This window comes from Hevea brasiliensis, chromosome 6 (genome assembly GCF_030052815.1).
Source record: "Hevea brasiliensis isolate MT/VB/25A 57/8 chromosome 6, ASM3005281v1, whole genome shotgun sequence".
NCBI lineage: Eukaryota > Viridiplantae > Streptophyta > Magnoliopsida > Malpighiales > Euphorbiaceae > Hevea > Hevea brasiliensis.
This window is the reverse complement of record NC_079498.1, coordinates 10,337,018-10,360,066: the sequence shown is the minus strand read 5'-3', so window position 1 is coordinate 10,360,066 and position 23,049 is coordinate 10,337,018. Positions and strand designations below refer to the sequence as shown.

Genomic DNA, 23,049 nt, shown 5'->3' with positions numbered 1-23,049 from the left:
TGATTTGTTATAACTACCCTAGAAATTTATTTATTTTTTTCTTTGATCATTAGTATTGGATTGGGTTGATCATAATTGCTGTTGGACAATAATTTATTATTTTATATATATATATATATATATATATATATATATATATATATATATATATATATATATATATATATATATATATAAGTTGTTATATTTTATTATTATTTGATATTTTTCTTTAATATTTTGGGTGTATAGCAGATTTGAATATTCAATCAGTCAACTGAAATTGTCTCTCTTCGATTGAAATAACTATTGTCTTGGAGGTTCCAAGTGAGTGGTAATTATAGTACATGGCACCGTTTTAGTCCCTTTTAAAATTTCTTAGCATTAAGTTTGTTATTAAATGAAATTTTAAATCAATATTTTAACAATTATTTTATATGTGATTTTCTAGAGTTTTATTTTATTATTGAATTTTATTTCGATTTTGATTAAATAATTGATTTTGTCAACTATCTCTGCATTAGACCCATTAGGATTCCGGGAACAGGCCTTTAATGTATTTATATTGATTAATATTTGACTATAAAATTTTCCGATGTGTTAGTGAATTGATTTGAGATTGATTTGTTTTTATTTACTCTCTGAAACTATTGAAATACTCTATTGGAATTGCACTATCAGTTATTATTTGCTATTTGAAATTTTTTTTATTAATTTTGATTGATTTGTACAAATTAATTTTCTATTTTGAATTGGTACCTATGCCCAGTATTTATTTCTGTTATCTGGCCCCGCCGTGTAGACTATCATGGTATTAGGTTGTATTGTCGAGTCATGCATCATTGCAGTTTATGGTTTGCATTAGTATCATATGCATTGATATCTATGAAGGAGGAGGAAGGTATCTAATATCTGGTAGTGCGCTTATCATATGGCCTTTGGTGATGTGGGGTATCATCACCCTGGTGCACTGTGCCATAAAATTTTTATTGAATGAATTTCTTTTATATATATGTTTTATGAAGTTATTTTATTAATGATTTTGACAGCATGAGCATGATTTTATTGAATAGAAAATTTATTGTGAAATTAATCAAGCGTTTGCCTGTTCCTATTCCATTGTGTTCTATAATTATCATTCACTAAGCATCTAGCTCAAACCACGTTTTCTCTCATGCATTATCTATTTCGGATCGTGAGAATTCGCAATTGATCCAAATATTCAGTCCATTTTCTGGAGAGGGACAACTTTGTTTTGTTTTCATGGTATGCCCGAATTCATGTTTTCTCGGGCTAATAATAAGTTTAGTTTATTGAACAGTTTTAGTTTTTATTGAAATCTGTAGAGACTCCGTAGCTTACTTATGGGATATTTATGATGTTTATTCAGCATTTTGTTTATTTGGATTTTGTCTACTTTTGGGATTAGTAAGTGACAATATATTCATTCAAGATACTCTGATAAGGCTTGCATGATTTAAGAATACTTAAATTATGCGCCGGTCACTGTTCAGAATTTTGGGTCGTGACAAAGTTGGTATCAGATCCCGCTTGAGGTCTAGTAAACTTGCGGAGCATAGGATCCTTAACGTCTTTTCAGTTTATCATTGCTTTAGATATCTGCATCCTTCGTACTTTTTCACCTGTCTTAATTTGCCTCACATTTTCAGATTTAATACTTGTTTATTAAAATGAATAGGTGCCTGAGTCTGTTAAATGTAAGAGGAGAGCTAGGGCCGAGGGTCTTAATGGTGCAAACCTTGATCCAACAAGGGAGGTACCACCTCAAACTATTAATCAGACATCTGAATAGACGCCTATGGCTAAGACTGGGGCACAACCATTTCTTTGTTTCTCCATACTTTTCTATGATATTTAGTACACCATCTACTTTGTTAGAGTATCCTTTATCTGTATCAACACCTATGGGGAATGCAATAGACACTAATATGGTGTATAGGGGATGTATAGTTCACATTGGAGATAGGGAATTAGCTGCAGATCTTGTTTCTTTGGATATGTTTGAGTTTGATGTGATTTTAGGCATGGATTGGTTAGCTACTTATCATATTTCATTGGATTATCATAATAAAGTTGTACTCTTTAAAATTTTTGGGGAGGCAGAATTTCAATTTTAGGGAGATAGCAGTATAGCCTCTAGTAATCTTATCTCAGTAGTGAGTGCTAGATGATTATGCGAAAGAGGTGTAAAGGGTATCTAGCTTATGTTAGAGATGTTCAGGTAGAAGGTGTAGGTTTGGAGAATGTTGCAGTGGTTAAGGAGTTTCCTGATGTGTTTCCAGAAGATTTATCAGGTTTACCCCAAGAGCGAGAGGTAGAGTTTGGTATAAACTTAGTTCCTGGAACTGAGCCCATATCTATGCCACCTTATCGTATGGCACCCGCAAAACTTAAGGAGTTGAAGGAGCAACTACAGGACCTACTAGATAAGGGGTTTATTCGCCCTAGTGTTTCTCCATGGGGTGCTCCTGTGTTATTTGTATAGAAGAAGGATGGGTCTTTGAGAATGTGCATTGATTATAGGCAATTGAATAAGGTAACTATGCGTAATAAGTATCCTCTTCCACGCATAGATGACCTGTTTGACCAACTTCAAGGTGCAAAGTATTTTTCGAAGATTGATCTTCGATCTGGGTATCATCAATTGAGGGTCAAGAAAGAAGACATACTTAAGACGGCCTTTAGGACTAGGTATTGACACTATGAATTTCTTGTAATGTCTTTTGGTCTTACCAATGCTCCAGCCCCTTTTATGGATCTCATGAATAGAGTTTTCAAGCCTTTCTTAGATCAATTTGTTATAGTGTTCATCGATGACATTCTAGTGTACTCAAAGAGTAAGGAGGAGCATGAGCAGCATTTGAGAATTGTCCTTCAGACCTTACGAGAACACAAGCTATATGCCAAGTTCTCAAAATGTGAGTTTTGGTTAGATAGTGTGGCTTTCCTAGGCCATACAGTATCTAAGGATGGGGTGTGCGTTGATAAAAAGAAAGTTGAGGCAGTGCTTCATTGGCCTAGACCCACAACTGTGTCAGAGATTCATAGTTTCTTGGGTTTAGCAGGGTATTATAGACGGTTTGTTCAAGACTTCTCTCGTATTGCAGCACCTTTAACTAAGTTGACACAGAAGAATGTAAAATTTCAGTGGTCTGAGGCTTGTGAAAAAAGTTTTCAGGAGCTTAAGACTTGTTTAACTACAGCACCAGTGTTAGCCCTTCCATCTGGATCAGGGGGTTATGTAGTATATTGTGATGCTTCTAGGATTGGTTTAGGATGTGTTTTGATGCAACAGGGACAGGTTATTGCATATGCTTCTCGTTAGTTGAAAAGGCACGAGCAGAATTATCCAACTCATGATTTGAAAATGGCTGCAGTAATTTTTGCTTTAAAAATCTGGAGGCACTATCTGTATGGTGAGACTTGTGAAATCTTCATTGACCATAAAAGTCTCAAATACATTTTGACCAACGTGATCTTAATCTTAGGCAAAGGAGATGGGTAGAATTGCTGAAGGATTATGATTGCACCATACAGTATCACCCTGGAAAAGCAAATGTGGTTGCTGATGCTTTAAGCAGGAAGTCTTCTGGTAGTTTAGCCCATATATCTACCAAGATGAGGCCTCTGATTGGTGAATTACATGGGTTGCTAGATCAGGGAGTAGAGTTTGAAATCATAGCTAGATCATTCTTAGCACATTTTCGAGTTAGACCTATCTTGATTGATAGAATTAAGGCTGTCAGAAGAGGGACTCTCACCTATGTGTGATTATAGATAGTATTCATCAAGGCCAAGCTCAAGGGTTCATGTTAAATAATGATGGAGTTCTTTGTTATGGCACTAGACTTTGTGTCCCCATTGTTGATGAGTTGAGAAGAGAAATCATGGAGGAGGCACACCATTCTGCTTACACAGCACACCCAGGTTCAACTAAGATGTACCGTGATTTAAGGGAGCATTATTGGTGGGGTGGCATGAAGAGGGATGTTGCAGACTTTGTTGCTAAATGTTTGACTTGTCAGCAGGTTAAGGCAGAATATCAGAGACCATCTGGGTTACTTCAGCCATTGCCTATTCTCGAGTGGAAGTGGGAGCATATTGCCATAGACTTTGTTGTGGGTTTACCTAGTACACGAGGTGGTTACAATGCAATCTGGGTGATAGTAGACAGATTGATAAAATCTGCTCATTTCCTTCCTGTGAAGACTACATATGACTTTGATAAACTTGCACAGTTGTATATAAACAAGATTGTTAGTCTTCATGGAGTTTCAGTTTCCATTGTCTCTGATCATGGTACTCAGTTTACTTCTCGATTTTGGAAGAAATTCTAAGAAGCTTTAGGAACACGAGTAGACTTTAGTACTGCTTTTCACCCTCAGACGGATGGACAGTCAGAAAGGACCATACAGACATTAGAGGACATGCTTCGTGCATGCGTTATGGATTTTGGTGGCTGTTGGGATCATCATTTGCCTTTAGTGGAGTTTGTTTATAATAACAATTATCAGGCAAGTATAGAGATGGCTCCATATGAGGCATTATATGGTCGAAAGTGTAGGTCACCGGTTTATTGGGATGAAGTTGGAGAAAGAAGGCTTACTAGACCAGAGTTGATACAATTAACTTCAGAGAAGGTTTGACTAATTCGTGATCGACTTTTGACTGCTCAAAGTAGATAGAGAAGTTATGCCGACCCTAAGCGTAAAGATATAGAATTTATAATTGGTGATCACATATTTCTGAGAGTTTCCCCTATGAAAGGAATCACGAGGTTTGGGAATAAAAGGGAAGCTTAGCCCTCGTTTTGTTGGACCATTTGAAATTTTGGAGAGAATTGGAGCAGTTGCTTACCGTTTAGCCCTTCCACCTGGTTTTGCACATGTACATCCAGTTTTCCATATTTCTATGCTTAGGAAGTATGTACCAGATCCATCTCATGTTTTACAACCTCAACCCATGCAATTTAGGGATGATATGTCATATGAGGAGCAACCAGTAAAGATTTTAGATCGACAAATTAGGAAACTCCAGTCTAAGGAAGTGGCTTTGATCAAAGTCTTGTAGCATAATCACTCAAGTAGTGAGGCCACATGGGAGGCAGAATCTGAAATGCGAGCCAAATATCCTCACTTATTTGATTCTTCTGGTTAGAATTTTGTCTATTCAAATTCGGGGACTGAATTTTTTTAAGGGGAAAAGTATGTGAAAACCCATATATATTTATTATTTATTATTATTTTATTTTAATTAGCTAACAATAATTTAATATATTTATAAAAATATATATATTTTTTATTGGATGGTCTGCTTATTTATTTTTAGATATATATCTATTATTTTTGAAATTAAATATATATATCTGCAATCTCAATAACCCATTTCAATAATAACTCTTATCCCATTCTACACCTAATAGAACTCTTGAAATATATATATATACCCTAATCATCTCTTCTGCTAAACTTTGCTCTCAAAACCTGTTTGTCACCTCCTTTTTCTATCAAATACTCTCAATAGGTATTTTCATTATCTTTTAAATTATTATTATCTATGTACATATATATATATATATATATTTACTATTTATAATCTGATGTGCGCAGAGAATTCCTAAATTTTTACTTCTCTATTCATCACCTTCGATTCTGTTTTCAAGGTAAAAATTCTCGTTCTTTATTCAATAATGAGTGAATTTGATTTTATTTTCTTTTATTGATTTGTTACAACTACCCTAGAAATTTATTTTTTTTTCTTTGATCATTAGTATTGAATTGGGTTGATCATAATTGCTGCTGGACAATAATTGATTATATATATATATATATATATATATATATATATATATATATATATATATATATATATATATATAAGTTATTATATTTTCTTATTATTTGATATTTTTCTTTAATATTTTGGGTGTATAGGAGATTTGAATATTCAATCAGTCAGTTGAAATTGTCTCTCTTCCATTGAAATAACTATTTTCTTAGAGGTTCCAGGTGAGTGGTAATTATAGTACATGGCACCGTTTTAGTCCCTTTTAAAATTTCTTAGCATTAAGTTTGTTATTAAATGAAATTTTAAATCAATATTTTAACAATTATTTTATATGTGATTTTCTAGAGTTTTATTTTATTATTGAATTTTATTTCGATTTTGATTAAATAATTGATTTTGTCAACTATCTCTGCATTAGACCCATTAGGATTCCGGGAACAGGCCTTTAATGTATTTGTATTGATTGATATTTGACTATAAAATTTACCGATGTGTTACTGAATTGATTTGAGATTGATTTAATTTTATTGACTCTCTGAAACTATTGAAATACTCTATTGGAATTGCACTATCAGTTATTATTTGCTATCTGAATTTTTTTTATTAATTTTGATTGATTTGTACAAATTGATTTTCTATTTTGAATTGGTATCTGTGCCCAGTATCTGTTTCTGTTATCTGGCCCCACCGTGTGGACTATCACGGTATTAGGTTGCATTGTCGAGTCATGCATCATTGCAGTTTATAGTTTGCATTAGTATCATATGCATTGATATCTGTGAAGGAGGAGGAAGGTATCTAATATCTGGTAGCGCGCTTACCATCTGTCCTTTGGTGATGTGGGGTATCATCAACCTGGTGCACTGTGCCATAAAATTTTTATTGAATGAATTTTTTATATATATATGTTTTATGAAGTTATTTTATTAATGATTTTGACAGCATGAACATGATTTTATTGAATAGAAAATCTATTGTGAAATTAATCAATCGTCTACCTGTTCCTATTCCGTTGTGTGCTATAATTATCATTCACTGAGTATCTAGCTCAAACCACGTTTTCTCTGTCTGTTATCTGTTTCAGATTAGTAGAATTCTGCAGTTGATCCAAATATTCAGTCCATTTTCTGGAGAGGGACAACTTTGATTTGTTTTCATGGTATGCCCGAATTCATGTTTTTTCGAGCTAATAATTAGTTTAGTTTATTGAACAGTTTAAGTTTTTATTGAAATCTGTAGAGACTCCGCAGTTTACTTATGGGATATTTATGATGTTTATTCAGCATTTTGTTTATTTGGATTTTGTCTGTTTTTTGGATTAGTAAGTGACAATATATTCATTCAAGATACTCTGATAAGGCTTGCATGATTTAAGAATACTTAAATTATGCGCCGGTTACGGTTCAGAATTTTGGGTCGTGACAGTTTTGCACTTTTCTGCAGGTTCACAATTTCTTCTGATTCCTGTGCAAAACTGCACTGCCTATGCAATAAGTTATGCAGATTTTGGCAACTTCACATATTCTTCAATTTCTAAGCTTCATTTTAACACTTTTGGATATGGAAATCACTCCTTACTTACACAATTACTTTTTAGTCCCTTAAAAATGCTATTTTATATAAAAAATAAAAGCAAAAATTATAAATTAGTCCAGAAATTGATAATTATGAAAAATTAACTAAATGACTAATAAAATTAATTAAAAATGACTAACAAATCAATAAAATGACTATGAAATTTAACCTAAATGACTATATAAAATGCATGTATCAAAAGAGCTACTTATATGCATCAAAGTTTAAAGAGAGAGGAAAGAAAAAAACTCTAAGTGTTTTGGCAGTAAAATAAACTTTGGACTCATTTTATACCATCTCTATCGAGGGACTTTTGGTTGCCAAAAGTTCAGCTTTCGACAATTAAAAATTCACCTTTCGGCTGCTAAAGTCTATTATGTCCAAAAGAGCTCGTAGGCAGGAAAAAAGTTTCGGCTGCCAAAACTCCTTTTGCCAAAAACACTTACTCAAAAACTTTTAGAAATAAAACCTTTGAAACATTTTTCTTTCTTGAAAACATTTCGAACATATCACACATACAAATACACATTTTCACATTATACTACCACTCCCTAGTCAGTGAAGTTTTACTTTTCACTAGAATATCCCGTCAATGACAGATATTCTGACATCGAAAAATGGCGAGTATTACACAGATAAACACTTTAATTAAAATTATAATTTAGTCAAATTAGAAACGGTGTCTCCTCAATTTTTTTTAGAAAGGCATTAAGACTGAAGAATACCAATATCAAAACAAGTCCACTAGTCCAGCCACCCACCAGTAAGCTAAAGTCCACTAGTCCTATCTGTGTAATTGTTTTAGCAGTAAGAATAGGAAGGGGGCAATGGCAAGTTCGGATTCGAAATTAGACTGAAATCAATTTAAATAAATCTAGTTTGAACTGGACGAAAACTGTTTGGTCCAATTTCAAGTTAAATTGTTTTGTTTATTTAAAAAAATAATTATTAAATTTAATAAAAATTGAATTAAATTGAAATTAAAATTAGTAGGATATTACGGTCCAATGGCAGTCCTCTAAACTGTTGAATTCGATTCTTCCATGCCTAAATACTTTATAGATGAAACTTTATTTTAATTGATTGAGTTTTGATTGGAGCTTGAATGTTTCATTTTACAGTTAGCAAAAATAATTTTCGAGTAACATTACGGCTAAGCAATTTATCTTTTCAAAAAGTGACGATGCTTTTAAATCATATACTAAACTTTTGTTAAGATGTAGAATATGTTCCGATTCTCTCAAGATATAATAGAATATGTTCAAAATTTCAACCTGTGCACAGAGTTTTGGTTGGGTTTATGTTAAGGATTTTCTTGCTTAGACTTCAATAACTTAAATATATATGATGAGATTTATCTATTAAATAAATGATTTCCATTGCTTGTGTCTTGAATCCATGATAGACGGTATTTAGGCAAAAATTATTCATATATTAATCTTAAATCAATTAGCAAATACCGAAATAATTATAAGTAATGACGATTTCCTATGCATTAGCTAATGACTATTTCTTTAAAAAAAAAAAAACCTCCGATTCTTATATTTGAAAATCGTTTAGGTTATGTTTAGTAGAGCGTAATGCAATACAATGTAATCAATTATATAATACAATCAAATTTATAATGTCAAATAATTATTATTAAATTCTTTTGTTTAGTTGAAAAATAAAAATATAAGTAGTATAATTCAATGATAATTTTTATTTTAATATTTAATTTATTTATAATGATAATAATAAAGGGTAATGGTTACAGTGATTGATAATTTTGTGGTAGCGGTAATTAAGTGGTGGTGGTAGTGGACACAAATAGTTGAATGGTGGCAATGTGAGGTAGTGGTCAGGTGGTGATAGAGGTGACAATAGTTAATTAGTAATCAAGTGGTAATAAGATGATAATGGTGATGGTCGTGATAGTGATGGTGATGGTTGTGGTAGCGGTGGTGGTGGTGGTGGTGGTGATGGTGACAGTGTAGTAGTGCTAGTAGTAGCAGTAGTGATGGTGGTTGTAGTAGTGTTAGTAATAGTAGCAGTGACGGTGGTAACAGTATTAATAATAAATAAATAAATAATTCAAAACAAATAATTATAATTATATCCACACCAAATATATCTTGAAAGAAAGGGGAAGTAGACCCAACTCTTTACCATCAAATAGGCTGTACAAAGCAAAAGTTAGCCTTCGCTTCTCCATGATCTCACTAAAGTTTTTTGTTTTTCAGTTACCAGATATTGATGGCTTCGTCTTCTTCTTCCTCTTCTTCTATCAATCCTCAGTGGAAGAAGTATGATGCGTTTATAAGTTTTAGAGGTGCAGACATCCGAGAAGGTTTTCTCAGTGATCTGTACGAAGCTTTGAGTAGAAAACAAATCTGTACCTTCAAGGATGATAAACTTGACAGAGGACAAGAGATCTCACCATCTCTCTTGAAAACAATAGAAAACTCAAGGGTTTCCATAGTCATTTTCTCAAAACACTATGCCTATTCTCCATGGTGTTTGGATGAGATTGTGAAGATTCTTGAATGCCAGGAAACTACAGGACAAATAGTATTTCCAGTTTTTTACCAAGTAGATCCCTCAGACGTTCAAGACTTGACAGGAAGATTTGGGGATGCACTTGCTTAACTTAAAGAAAATTTCAGAGACTGTTTAGAAAAGGTAGAGAGTTGGAGCTGTGCGTTGAAGGGAACGGCCAACATTTCAAGGTGGGATTCAAGAAATATTGAGTAAGACACTTATTTTCAATTGCTTCTATTTATTTTTTTCTTTGTAGTTCATTCTGAATTACTATTGTTTTGGTCTTTATATGTGATCAGGCCTAAATCTAAACTCAACTCAATTCAACTAAGCCTTTATCCCAAAAATTTGGGATCGGCTATATGGATTCTCTTTCTCCACTCTAAACTAATTGAGGAAATTGTAAATGATGTTGGCAAAAAATTAAACCACTTGTTTCCCAGTGTTTATGATGAAGATGGCTTTGTTGGAATTGATTCTCGTGTGAAGGAAGTTGAATCATTGTTATGTCTTGAATCAGAAGATGTGCTTATGATAGAAATTTGGGGAATGGGAGGTATCGGTGAGACAACTATTGCTGACAAAGTATGTAATGGAATTGCAAACAAATTTGAGAGTCGATGCTTTATTGCAAATGTCCGAGAAGAGTTAGAAAAGCGTTCTCCAGTTCAATTACGAGATGAAATCCTTGGCAAAATATTAAAGGGAGAAAATTTTTATGTAGGCACACCATGTACATTGCATCCTTTCATTAAAAGAAGTCTTCATAATAGAAGAGTTCTTATTGTTCTTGATGAAGTGGATGACTACTTGCACCTAACAGACTTAGTTGGAGGGTGGAATTTGTATGGTCCAGGAAGTAGAGTCATTGTAACAAGCAGAGATAAGCAAGTGCTTGAAATTGTGGACTGCAAGAAATGTATTATTTATGAGGTTGAGAAATTAAATGATTGTGAATCTCTTCGACTCTTTAGCTTGCACGCCTTCAAACAACCTCATCCCGCAGAAGGCTACATGAAGCAGCTACCAGAGAAAGTGATAAGTTATACTCAAGGAGTTCCATTAGCCCTTAAAGTTTTAGGCTCCAACCTTTATGGTAAAAGTGTGACAGAATGGGAAAGTGAGTTGAAAAAACTTGAAACTATTCCCAGTAAGAAAATTCAGGGCATTCTGAGAAGAAGTTATGATGAACTAGATGATAATGAAAGGAGTATATGTCTGGATATTGCATGTTTTTTTTTTAAGGGGAAGATGAAGAGCGTGTAAAAAATATATTAGATTGCTGTGGTTTTTCTGCAGACAGTGGAATACGTAGTCTGCTTGATAAGTCTCTCGTAAATATTTCCGAAAAGAAGGTAGGGATGCATGACTTACTACAACAAATGGGTAAGGATATTGTTTGCAAGGAAAATAAAGTGCCCAGAAAGCGTAGCATGTTGTGGGATGCCAAGGATATATATTATATACTGACAAAAGAAAAAGCAAGAACATGAATCGATTTTTTTTTTTCATTTTTTCTCTTTTTGTAAGAAAAGTAATTTTGCATGTTTTATGCTCATTTTCATTGCTTAATTTTCTCTATCAGGGGGCTGAAAGTGTTGAAGCCATATCATTGGACATGTCCAAAATTAAAAATATGGAACTATGTCCTTCTGCCTTTGAGAAATTTTATAAGCTTAGATTGCTAAAATTTTACAATCCTGGCTATGACGAAATCAAGTTGCATCTTCCTAGAGGCCTGAAATTTCTTCCAAATGAGCTGAGGTTTCTCTACTGGGATCAAAACCCTTTGAAATACTTGCCATCAAAATTTTGCCCTGAGAATCTTGTTGAATTGCATATGCAGAGTAGCTAACTCAAACAACTTTGGACCGAAGATGCTCCGGTATGCTTGAGCATGATTCTTTATGAAATTATCTGTAGAAACCTTTGGATATTTAAACTTATTCTTAACCTTTTCTTTGTTATTACAGTTTCTTGAAAACTTGAAATTAATGGACCTCCGCAACTCGAAACAACTGATCAGAATTCCAGACCCACTGAAATTTCCAAAACTTGAGGTTATTATTTTGAGAGTTTGGTTGAAGTTTCTTCGTCTACTAAGTATCACAGCAAGATTGTAGATCTAAATCTTGGAAACTGCAGAAAACTCTGCCATTTTCCAAGCTGCATTTATTTGACGAATAGTGTAAGTCTTTCTTTCTATGGTTGCTCAAAACTAGCTCTTCTGCCAAGTGGCTTAGGCGAATTTAGGTGTGTTGAGTATCCTAATCTCATCGGATGCTTAATGCTAAAAAGTCTTCCAAACAGCATATGCAATCTGAAATCTCTAAAACGGCTAGACATCTCACATTGTGTGAATCTCCATGGATTGCCAGAGAACTTGGGGGACTTGGAATCTCTGGAGAACCTGATTGCAACGAGAAGTGGTATTAAAAAACTACCAGCTTCCGTCAATCAGTTGAATTAATTAAAAATCTTGATCTGTGATGAAATTGATGGTTTGATATTGCCTCCTTTGACAGGCTTGGCCTGTCTTTATTATCTTTCTCTCCAGGGTTGTGGTATATCAGAAATTCCCAGTAATCTTGGCTCTTTAGGGTCCTTGATATATTTAGTTTTAAGTGGAAATAATTTCAAAAGCATACCTACAAGCATCAAGCAATGTTCTGAGTTGAAAACATTATGTTAAGCAATTGCAAGAGGCTTCAATTTTTGCGGGAGTTTCCATCAGCTCTTGAATGGTTAGATGCAGAAAATTGCACATCTCTGGAATTTGTATCAAGCACATTCATACAAGGATATATGAATTCCTATTTGGATTTGGATCTTAGCAAATGCATTAATTTGGATCAGAGCTCTTTAATGGATTGTCTACTGCTCAAACTTCAAAGCATGGGACCACCAGAGGTTTGATTTACCATTTGATTTAGATTCTGAATCCAAAAAATATAATTAAATTAATTTTAGGGACAATGTCTAAAAAAGATTCTGAAGTTTGAGGGTTTTTTACCATTTGATCTCAAAATTTTTTTTAATAAAAATATCTTAAATTTTAAACTTTTTTATAATTGCACCTCGCCGTCTATTCCGCCGTTAACAGTGAAATTGCCCAAAAAACCTCAAACTTTGCCATTTTTTACAATTGCATCCTAAACTATTTTTAAATAAATATATCCTGAACTTTGAAATTTACTACAATTGAATTCCACCGTCAATTAGTTGCTCCATCAAATGCTACTAAAGGTGCTAGGTTAGCACTTTTAATCTCTAATTAAAACTAATTAAACCCAATTTAAATAAAATAAACTATAATTGACGAATTAATACATTTTGAGGCTGTTAAGGTGGGTTTGGTTGAGTTGTTGAGAGAGAATGTTGATGGAGAGTGAGGTTTAGTTTTCACAAGGGTAGAGTTGGATTGGGCAGAATTAAGCGTCACAGAAATGATGGCTTGTCTAGGTGATGAAGTAATGAAACTAGTGTCATATTTGCTAGAAATAAATTTTCTTTTTTTTTTTCTTTTACTGTAAATTAGTTTTAATTAGTATCAATTTACGGATTAGAAATACTGACCTGACATCTCTATTAGCATTGAAAAAGGCAACTAACAATGGGGTTCATTGTAGTGAAGTTTAAAGTTCAAGGTATATTTATTAAAAAAACAGTTTGGGATACAATTGTGAAAAAAATAAAAACAAAGTTTGGGATTTTTTTTAGACATTTCCTAGGTTGACGTGGCAAAGGCCATTAGAATTAACGGCCGAATAGACCACAGAATACAATTGTAAAAAACTTCAAATTTTAAGATATTTTTATTAAAAAAATTTGGGATAGAATTATAAAAAATTTCAAATTTTAGGATTTTTTTTTAAGTTATTACCCCTTAATTTTATGAGTTTAGTTTGGTTTACCTCTAAATTATTCTGTTTGATTTGGAAATTTTTAAAAAAAATAAAATAAAATAAAAACTTTGGTTTATAATTTATTTGATTCGGTTTTAAGACATCAAAAACCAGATTCTCTAATATATATATATATATATATATATATATATATATATATATATATATATATATATATATATATATATATGAATTCTTTAACATTCTTATACATTAAAAAAAATTGCTACTTTTGAATTTGGTCAGCATATTGCTCTGTTTTGTCTGTTCTACGGGTTCCTACACTTGTTTCCTGACAACTTCTTTGGATCTGAGTCTTTTGAAATGAGATACTATTAAGGGCACCGGTTTACATGTATTCTCTTATTGAAAATATGAGTTCCACCTCATTATATATATATATATATATATATATATATATATATATATATATATATATATATATATATATATATATATATATATATATAAGTATTATTTGATTTAGAATTTTTCAATTTGGTTTTTATAAGTTTTTCTAAATCAGACCATCTCTATGTATCTGTAAGTGATTTTTTTTTTTTACAGGCTGATGCAACGAAGTTTGATTGCCTAGAATGTTTATGCATTGCGAGAAGTGAAGTGCCAAAATGGATGATGTACAAAAATCATAATGGATCTTCATTGTCATTCTCTCTCACAACACCCCATGCTACCGACTTCATTAAGATTGCTTTTTGTGCTCTATTCGCACCCAAAGTTAATGATTCTCGTAATTTATTCATGGCTATTTCATGCAAATACCGCTTCATGACTGAGTCTGGAGATAGCCTCGATGTGAATTCCTCTTGTTCAAAGTTCAATATAAATGACATTTCCCTCTGGTATTCCACCATTCATTTTAATTCTAAGAAATTCCGTATCAGAGAGGCCTCATTTCAATTCTATGGTAGAACCTATCAAAGAGAATTTATTAGCGAGGTCAAACACAAGTGTGGAGTCCATCTAATGTTTGATCATAACTTGGAAGACGATGATGATGATGGTGGTAATGATAGAAAAAGACTGTCAGCGATGGTGGCTTATGAACGGGCCGATGACGAGGGGTTGTTCTTTACTCAATTTTCTGGAATTTCGGATCAAGTTGCTGAGGATGATTATGAGCAATATCCAGAGAGACATGAGTTTAAAGGTTTTGATTTAAATTTCGCATTATCTTTTTTATTCACCTTAGTTATATGCCTGGCCGCTAATTCAGATCAAACCAAAGCCCAACCGACCCGGATGATCTTTGCTTTGATGCTTATTTGTGTGTGTTTGAAGCTACTTTCCTTCAACTCTTCTCTGTCTCTTCACGGAATGCGCAACTAAACTTGGTGTTGTCAAATTCTTTTTTCTTAAATAATGTCTTTATTTTTAAGAAGAGAAATGGAAACTTGATTTTAAAATTTTATGTATAAATTGAGAATTATGTATTTGTAATTAAGCTAAGTCTACTACTGCTAGTTGTATTTAATTTTATTTTTTGGTTGTCGATGCACCAAAACTAGACAAAAAAAATTACACACTACGTAGAGTAGAGATTTTCCAATTGTTTAACATCCTATGGTGCTAGAGAATAAGAAAAGCTTGGCCATTGAATAAGAAATTATATTCAAAGGCCGAATTATACCTTTGAAACTTTTTTTTTAGAATAAATTTACAATGGAAAGCTTATTCAAGTTATTGATACTGTGCGAAAATTTATAAATAGCTTATGCTTAATTTCATCCCATACTTGTTGAGAATGTTCAATTTAATTATTTTTAATTTTTAATTTTACTTTAAGCTCAGTTTATTTGAAAAATAAATAAAATTTATAATTTGAATTTTTTAATTTTTGGCTAAATTAAAAATTTAATAAATTTAATAAAAAAAAATTGAGCTTCTTAATTTTTTATATAAATCAAAATATTAAGAAATTTAACTCAAAAATTTTAATTTTTAGACTAAATTATGTTAAAAATGTTGAAACTTGTGATTAGTTTAAAAAAAAAAGTAAAAAATGAGTTAAATTAGCATCCTCGAAAAGTATAAATTTGAACATTTAGCCATTTGTAAATTTTGGAGGGACCATTTATTTTTTTTTTTTTTTAAAGAAAACTTATATAAAATATTTCAATAAATTAAAAACATAATTTTTAAAATTTGGGGCCATGGCTCGTCATATACACGCACGTAAAAATTAAATTATAAAAAATTGACATACAGAAATAAGACACTTAGTTTAATAATAAAATGTCATATGACATATTAAAATACTAAAATTAATATAATTTAAAAATAATTAATTTATTAACTGATTTAATAATAAAAATCATGTTAAAAAGATAAGATTTTTACTCTTAAATTTAATTGATGGATTGATACGTAAATTTGCTAATTTTGGTAATATTTATTGGCAAAATTTAGGTATCATTCTATTATTAATGGTAATACACACACACACACACACACACACACACACATATATATATATATATATATATATATATATATATATATATATATATATATATATATATATATATATGTAGACTTTTTACAATTATAGCAGTTCTTTTATTTTTTTTTTTCAATTTTATCTTAATTTAAATGTTAATTATTTTTTAGTAAAAATCAAAATTAAATAAATTAGGTCGCTAAAATTGTGCAAATTTATATAAAAATTGTAACACCCCCTACCCAGTCAATAATAAGCTGAGTCGGGAATGCTACAAACTATGTTGAAATGCACAATCTTTTATTTAAAACATTTTTAAGTAATAGAATAAGTCATTTTAATTTTTCGGAGGTAACATTATCTTTAAAAGATAATTTGTTTTCTAAAAACATATTTTATACAAAAAAATACAAGAGGAAAAACTGCAAGAGTTTTCCCTGTTTTTCCTTTATTTCCTCCTGTTAAATATGAAATAAACACTTCCAAATAAACCAACCTTACCTCCAAAGTTCTTTTCAATACTAACCAAACTCAGAACACTTCTAAAATTATATCATCAGATCCAAACCATGTTTAATATCATTTAAAATCCATCCATAATAAAAATAAATATTAAAAAGATAAAGTTTGCAATGAACATTATAAATTACATAAAAGATAAGAAGCTTGATATAAAATGATTTACTTGATTACATCAACTATTTCTAACGTACATGCTAGCATTTTACAACTTTTCCAAGGTTCAATAGAAAAGAAAATTACAAAATGTCTGATGTGCTTCAAAGCTGATGCAAACTATTGTGGCCCCTCTACTGGCGGCTGCTCTCTGCTACTTGCGCGTGGGGAAAATCCAATGCACTAAGCTTATGCTTAGTGATGCTAAACTCATTTATAAAAAAATATGCAAGCATGAAAATAACATGCATTTGAAATAACAATTTCTATAATATTAACAATCATGCATATTCATAAGCAAGATTCAAAAAGACTTCAAAAAAAAAAACAAATCAAATGACAAGTATTAATCAAATTATACCATATTTGTTATGTCTCAGCCCCTATAAACTCTTAGCATGATTGCCTAGCTAAATAAGGAAAAACTGTAACTGTAGAGCACGAAGTGCCAGAACTGTAGGGCTCAAAAGCCAATAACTATAGGGCACCATGTGCCAGAAGATTCATATCTAGTATTCTGTGGTTGCAATATTGCTAATTCTCTCTCTCTCTCTCTCTCTCTCTCTCTCTCTCTCTCTCTCTCTCTCTATATATATATATATATATTTATATTTATATGTGTGTGTGTGTGTGTGTGTGTGTGTGTATGTATGTATGTATGGCATGCTACACCTTATACTAATCTACGATTCCTACTGAAGTTTACTATGGCTAAAAATACATATTACATTCTTTTCCAATTATCTAGTTCATATACGTATTTCATGTGCTCATATTTGCCATACATAGCCAAAATTTCACCTATATTTATTCCAATCACAGTTTATTTCACAATTCAATGGGAAATACTCAAACAAACTTACATAAGAAGTTTATAATATTTAAAACCATTTTTTGCAGAAAACTACAGATTCCTAGCCAGGTGAACAAAAAAATTCAAAATTTCACCAAAATTCATAGAGACAAAATTTTAATGCCAAATTTTGTAGAAATTAACTTTCATATGTCTATTTTGTTTTCCAATTGGAATCATGGCAAAATCTACTCTACAACTCAAGATATAAGCAAAAATATACAATATGTCCAAAATTCTGTCTTAGTGTTAACAGTAACAAAAATGTAACAAAAATGTATGAATTTCAATAGGACAACAGCAGAATCGATTCCTGGCCATAACTAAAAAGTTTTAAAGATCTCTTTAAGCTTTCCAATGCCACAAGAATCACCCTATTTCGAGTTTTTTAGCTCAAATTATGAAATCTAAATCAGGTTCCCTGTTGCTGGAATCTTCCAGACCAGTTTTTGACTTGAGCAAATAAATGTTTTGGCTTCAAACTCTATTCTATCATCAGAATTAAAGCTAACACTGAACTACAAAGTTTTAGGGCACTCTTCAAAGTTTCATTTGCCATAAAAATCACATCATTTCAACCTTTCTAGCTCAAGTTATAAATTTTTGAATGTGACTATCTAGCAGCCTCACCCAAACAGAATTCAGATTTCATACACAAACCTAAATTCATCTAGTTAGCAAATAATAGGAAATTCACACATATAACATGGCAACAAGGATGAGTTTAAGTGCTAACCTCTAGTAGAATCACTTGATTCCTCTTCTCTTAAATTCTTCTACCCAAAACCCTAAAAGAAGATGACTATCTACAACTTCAATAGCTTACTCCCTTTTTCTTCCTTAGGCTTGATTTGTGAGTATTAAGGTAAGAATTAAACTAGGTTTACTTTCTTGGTCTTCTTCTTCTTCAAAATTGTGAGGAAATGGTTATGGAGGAAAGAAAGAAGATGGGAAAGTGAGGGAGAGGGGCAGCCGATTGGAGTTTAAAGGGATAAGTCCATTTTTATTTTTTTTCCAATGGTTAAATAGGCTTTGTCCAATGCTCACTAATCTCTCTTTATACATTCTACCCACCCCAAAACTTATCATTCACTTCAATTTAGTCCTTATATCTTTTAATTTGCCTCCCAACTTTTTATTATTTTCTTTCTAGTCCTTTCTTCCTTATTAAACAATGTACATTTTACTCTTTATAATTAACTTTCATGATAAAGATCCAATGCCTACATGATGACTCATGCAATATAAATAGATAAAATTTTAGGGTAGAATTGAGAATGTTACAAAAATTATACATAATTATAAAATATCCAAAAAATACAATTTTTAACATTAAATCTAAAAATTATACAAAACTAAAATTATGATTATGTGATATAAAATAATGTAATGACATTATTTATAATTAACAGTTATATAATAAATTGGACATTGACATGTATACATGTTAGACAACAATGACATTACAAGGTTATTTCCAACAAGACATGCTACTAAATTTGTTCATTGAGTTGGGCCATTTACAAGACTATGGGCCAATTTGATTTACGTATTTGTAGCTATAGTTGTTATTGTTAATTGATAATTAATAGTTGATAACCGATAATAATTTATTTATGATAAAGGAGTATTCTATGATTATTTAGTTTAAAATAAAGTAAAATTTATTTGTTGTGAAAAATAAGGCGATTTAAGGAAATTTTATAATTTATTTTATTGAATTTTTATAAAATAATTTTTTCTGTAAAGTAGTAAATTATAAAAAAATTATTAATTTAATAAAAAATTTCTTCACATAAACGAATATATATTAAAAAAGTATTATAAATAAAATTAAATAAGATATACTTATTTAGCATTTTACATTTAAAATCTATTATTTTAATTAAAATTTAAGATGTTGTAAAAAATATGAAAATTTAAGAGGTTGAAGAAATTTTATTGTTTCTATTAAGTTAATAAATTTTTTGTAATTGATTATTTTATAAAAAAAATTATCTTATAAAAATTTAATGAAATAAATTATAAAATTTTGTTGAATCACTTGGAGGTCAATATAAAGCCGCTGCAGCCATCGGACAACAAAGAGCAATCCAAAAAGTGAACATAATAATAATAATAATAATAATAATAATAATAATAATAATAATAATAATAATAATAATAATAATAATAATAATAATAAAGCATTAGGATAATATATATAAAATGCATTTATATAATATAATTATTTGTAATTTAAATGAAACTTTTTATGAAAATTAAGTTAATTTTTATATGAGAGTTAATCAAAACTATATCATTTGAGTTTTATAATTTTAAACTTAAAATTCACTAGAACTGTAAATGCGTCGAGCTGTTCATAAGCAACTCGAGACTTAGCTCAATAAAAATTTGGCGTAGATTAGCTTGTTTTCTAAACGAGCTGAGTTTGAACTTATTGACATTTGGCTTGTTTAAAAAAAAATAACCCAAGCTTCAGCCAAAAAATTTTGACGAACCAAGCCTAAACTCTTTAAAGTTTAGCTTAGTTCGATTTGTTTGCTCCCCTAATACTTACAAATTAGACAAAAGGGCTAATGAATATATATAACGGATTCGTGCTTGGATAAATTAAAATTTGGGTACTTTACCCATTAACATCTCTAATGCCAGCTGTTAATAAAAAATTATATCAAATAAAATAGCTGCTATTACAAAATTGTGTGAGTTGCCATTAAAAAAAATATATATCAAATACAAAACTATACCGGATGCTATTAAAGAATACTACATGGCATATTAATCAAGTTAAAAAATAATATAAAAAAATAATATAATTGTTATGTTTGTGGCTTTGAATTTTGGATAAGTTTTTTCATGGACTCGAATTGTGACCCGAATCGAAAGTTTCGCGTTGCGACCTGATTAGAATAAAAAGTGAGATATGTGGTGATAGCATAAGGCACGGGCTGTTAAGCCCGGGCCTGAAGCCCACCACTGATCTCTTTGGGGGTGTGGGGGCAACGCCCCCGCAGTATGGACCAATATAAATATTATAATATTCTATCCTTTGTGGTAGAGTTGTGAGATACTTGGGAAACACACTGGGGTTAGGGTTTGAGAGTTCTGATTGATTGTATCTTGTTCTTTTGATGATAGTGGAACTTTTTTTTTCTTGTCTTGCCCATGGACGTAGACCTTACAGTTGAACCACATTAAATCCTGTGTTGTTCTTTTTCTTTTTTTAATACTGTGTGATTGTGCGATTTGTGTGTGTGCCTTAGATTTGCGTGCTTATTATAACAATAATGATACACTTATATCAGCTATTATTAAAAACTATATCAAATATATCAACTGCTATTACAAAATTATATGAGCAGTTATTAAAAAATTATATGAGTTGTTATAAAAATTATATCAATTGTCATTAAAAAATTATATTAATTGCTATTAAGAAATCGCCACACAAGTGACATATTATTCAACTTAAAAAATCATCACATGGCATATTAATAAATTTAAAAAATTATATCAACTGCTATTTAAAAAATTTATTTATTAGCACTTAAAATCGAATGCACTGCTCACTTCTCTTAAATACTGGGCATGGGGATTTTTTAAAATATTCTTCTTTTTCACTTTTCAAAATTTCAACGATTATAACTTTTTATATTTTTTTATTATTATTTAATGAATATTAAAATATCAATTAAGACAATTTTTTAAAGCATACTTATTATTATATTTGCTATCATGGACATATTTTGTTAATTATATATGATCTTTTTTAATTGCAATTATACTATAAAGATATTATATCATCACATTCTTATGAACTGAATATTTTTAGGAAAATAATTATCTATTAAGAAGTAAAAAAAATGGTAATTTGATTTTGATAGCCATATGATTATTTTAAATTTTAATACAAATTGAAACTACAATTAATATAATTAATTGAAATTAACAAAATTATGTAGTGTATAATTTTGAAATATAAAATTTTAAATATCAAAATATATTATTTAAATAAAATAGTAAATAATTTGCACAATGTGAAAATATAAAATGAAGGAAGAAAGATATAAAATGAAAAGAGAAAGCTAAGTAGAAAATTGCATTTTACATAATTACGGAACCAAACTATTCCACATTATGAAATTATAAGGAAAGTTCCCACAGGAAAGTTGGAAAGGAGAAAGCTAAGTACAAGGTTAAAAAAGGTAACTTATAATATAACTCCTGAGATTTGTTGTAATCAATAATGTAATTTTTTATTTTAAAAATTAAATAATTTAATCTTTTATTTTTTTATTGTGTTAAAAAAATATGAAGTACAAATGGTAACGAGTTAAGTATTTACAGGTATCCAATTCAATCGAACTTTAATGAAACAAATTTAAGTAGTACATAATCGGATTTGAGATGAATTTAAATTTGAGAAATAATATGTGCGGAGTTTTTAACTATTTTTATATTTTTCTTGGAGATAATGTTCTTAAAATTTAACAAAAGAAAGTTTCATTTTATATATTTATGGAAACAAATTATTTTATATTTTCTCACATCATTTGTGGGTGTGTATTGTAGAATATATGCGATTCCGCGTTAAATCAAATCAACCAATTTTAGTTTAATGGCATGTCTTATTCCTGTTCTACTCCATTAAAAAGAAGAGAAAAAAAAATCAACTATTTCACATTGTGAAATTACAAGGAAAATTCCCACAGGATAGTTGGAAATTATGAAACTACAAGGAAATTTCCTACAGGACTGTTGAAAAGGAGGAAGCAAAGTGGAAGACAGCATTTTACATAATTATGAAAACCAAGCTATTCCACATTTTGAATTTACATGGAAAGCTCCTACTGGATAGCTGGAAAGGACAAAACTATGTAGGAGATTTCATTCGACATTATGAGAAAAGAAAAAAAAGCTAAAGCTAAGTAGAAAGATTACATTTTACATAATTATGAATCAAACTATTCTACATTTGAAATTACAAGAAATGTTTCCATCAGATTGATTTTTCTTTTTTTAAAATTCGGTCCATTATTTAAAATATAAAATATATAATGAAATTTATATATTAAATATATAAGTCTCACTTATCTGCATTTTAGATTAATAAAAGACTATATCTAAATAAGAATATAAAATAAAAACTAAGTAGAATTTTTTTAAAAAAATCACTAATTGCTGGGTTAAATCAGAAATTGCTGATTAAAAATATGAAAAATTTTCTCATTATAATAGTAATTCGGAAACGTAAATAAAAATTTGCAACA

The 23,049-nt window shown here is 30.4% G+C and overlaps 1 protein-coding gene across 1 annotated transcript; it reads left to right on the top strand.

The window, feature by feature from the left end:
- Nucleotides 1-9,179: 9,179 nt before the first annotated feature.
- Nucleotides 9,180-15,137, top strand: LOC110650817 (probable WRKY transcription factor 19). Its single transcript, XM_058147915.1, has 11 exons — nucleotides 9,180-9,190; nucleotides 9,280-9,378; nucleotides 9,585-9,707; nucleotides 10,326-11,092; nucleotides 11,182-11,237; nucleotides 11,468-11,710; nucleotides 11,856-11,942; nucleotides 12,193-12,311; nucleotides 12,408-12,464; nucleotides 12,576-12,792; nucleotides 14,355-15,137. The coding sequence occupies exons 1-11, from the start codon at nucleotides 9,180-9,182 to the stop codon at nucleotides 15,135-15,137; spliced, it is 2,562 nt and encodes an 853-aa protein (XP_058003898.1).
- Nucleotides 15,138-23,049: the final 7,912 nt, after the last annotated feature.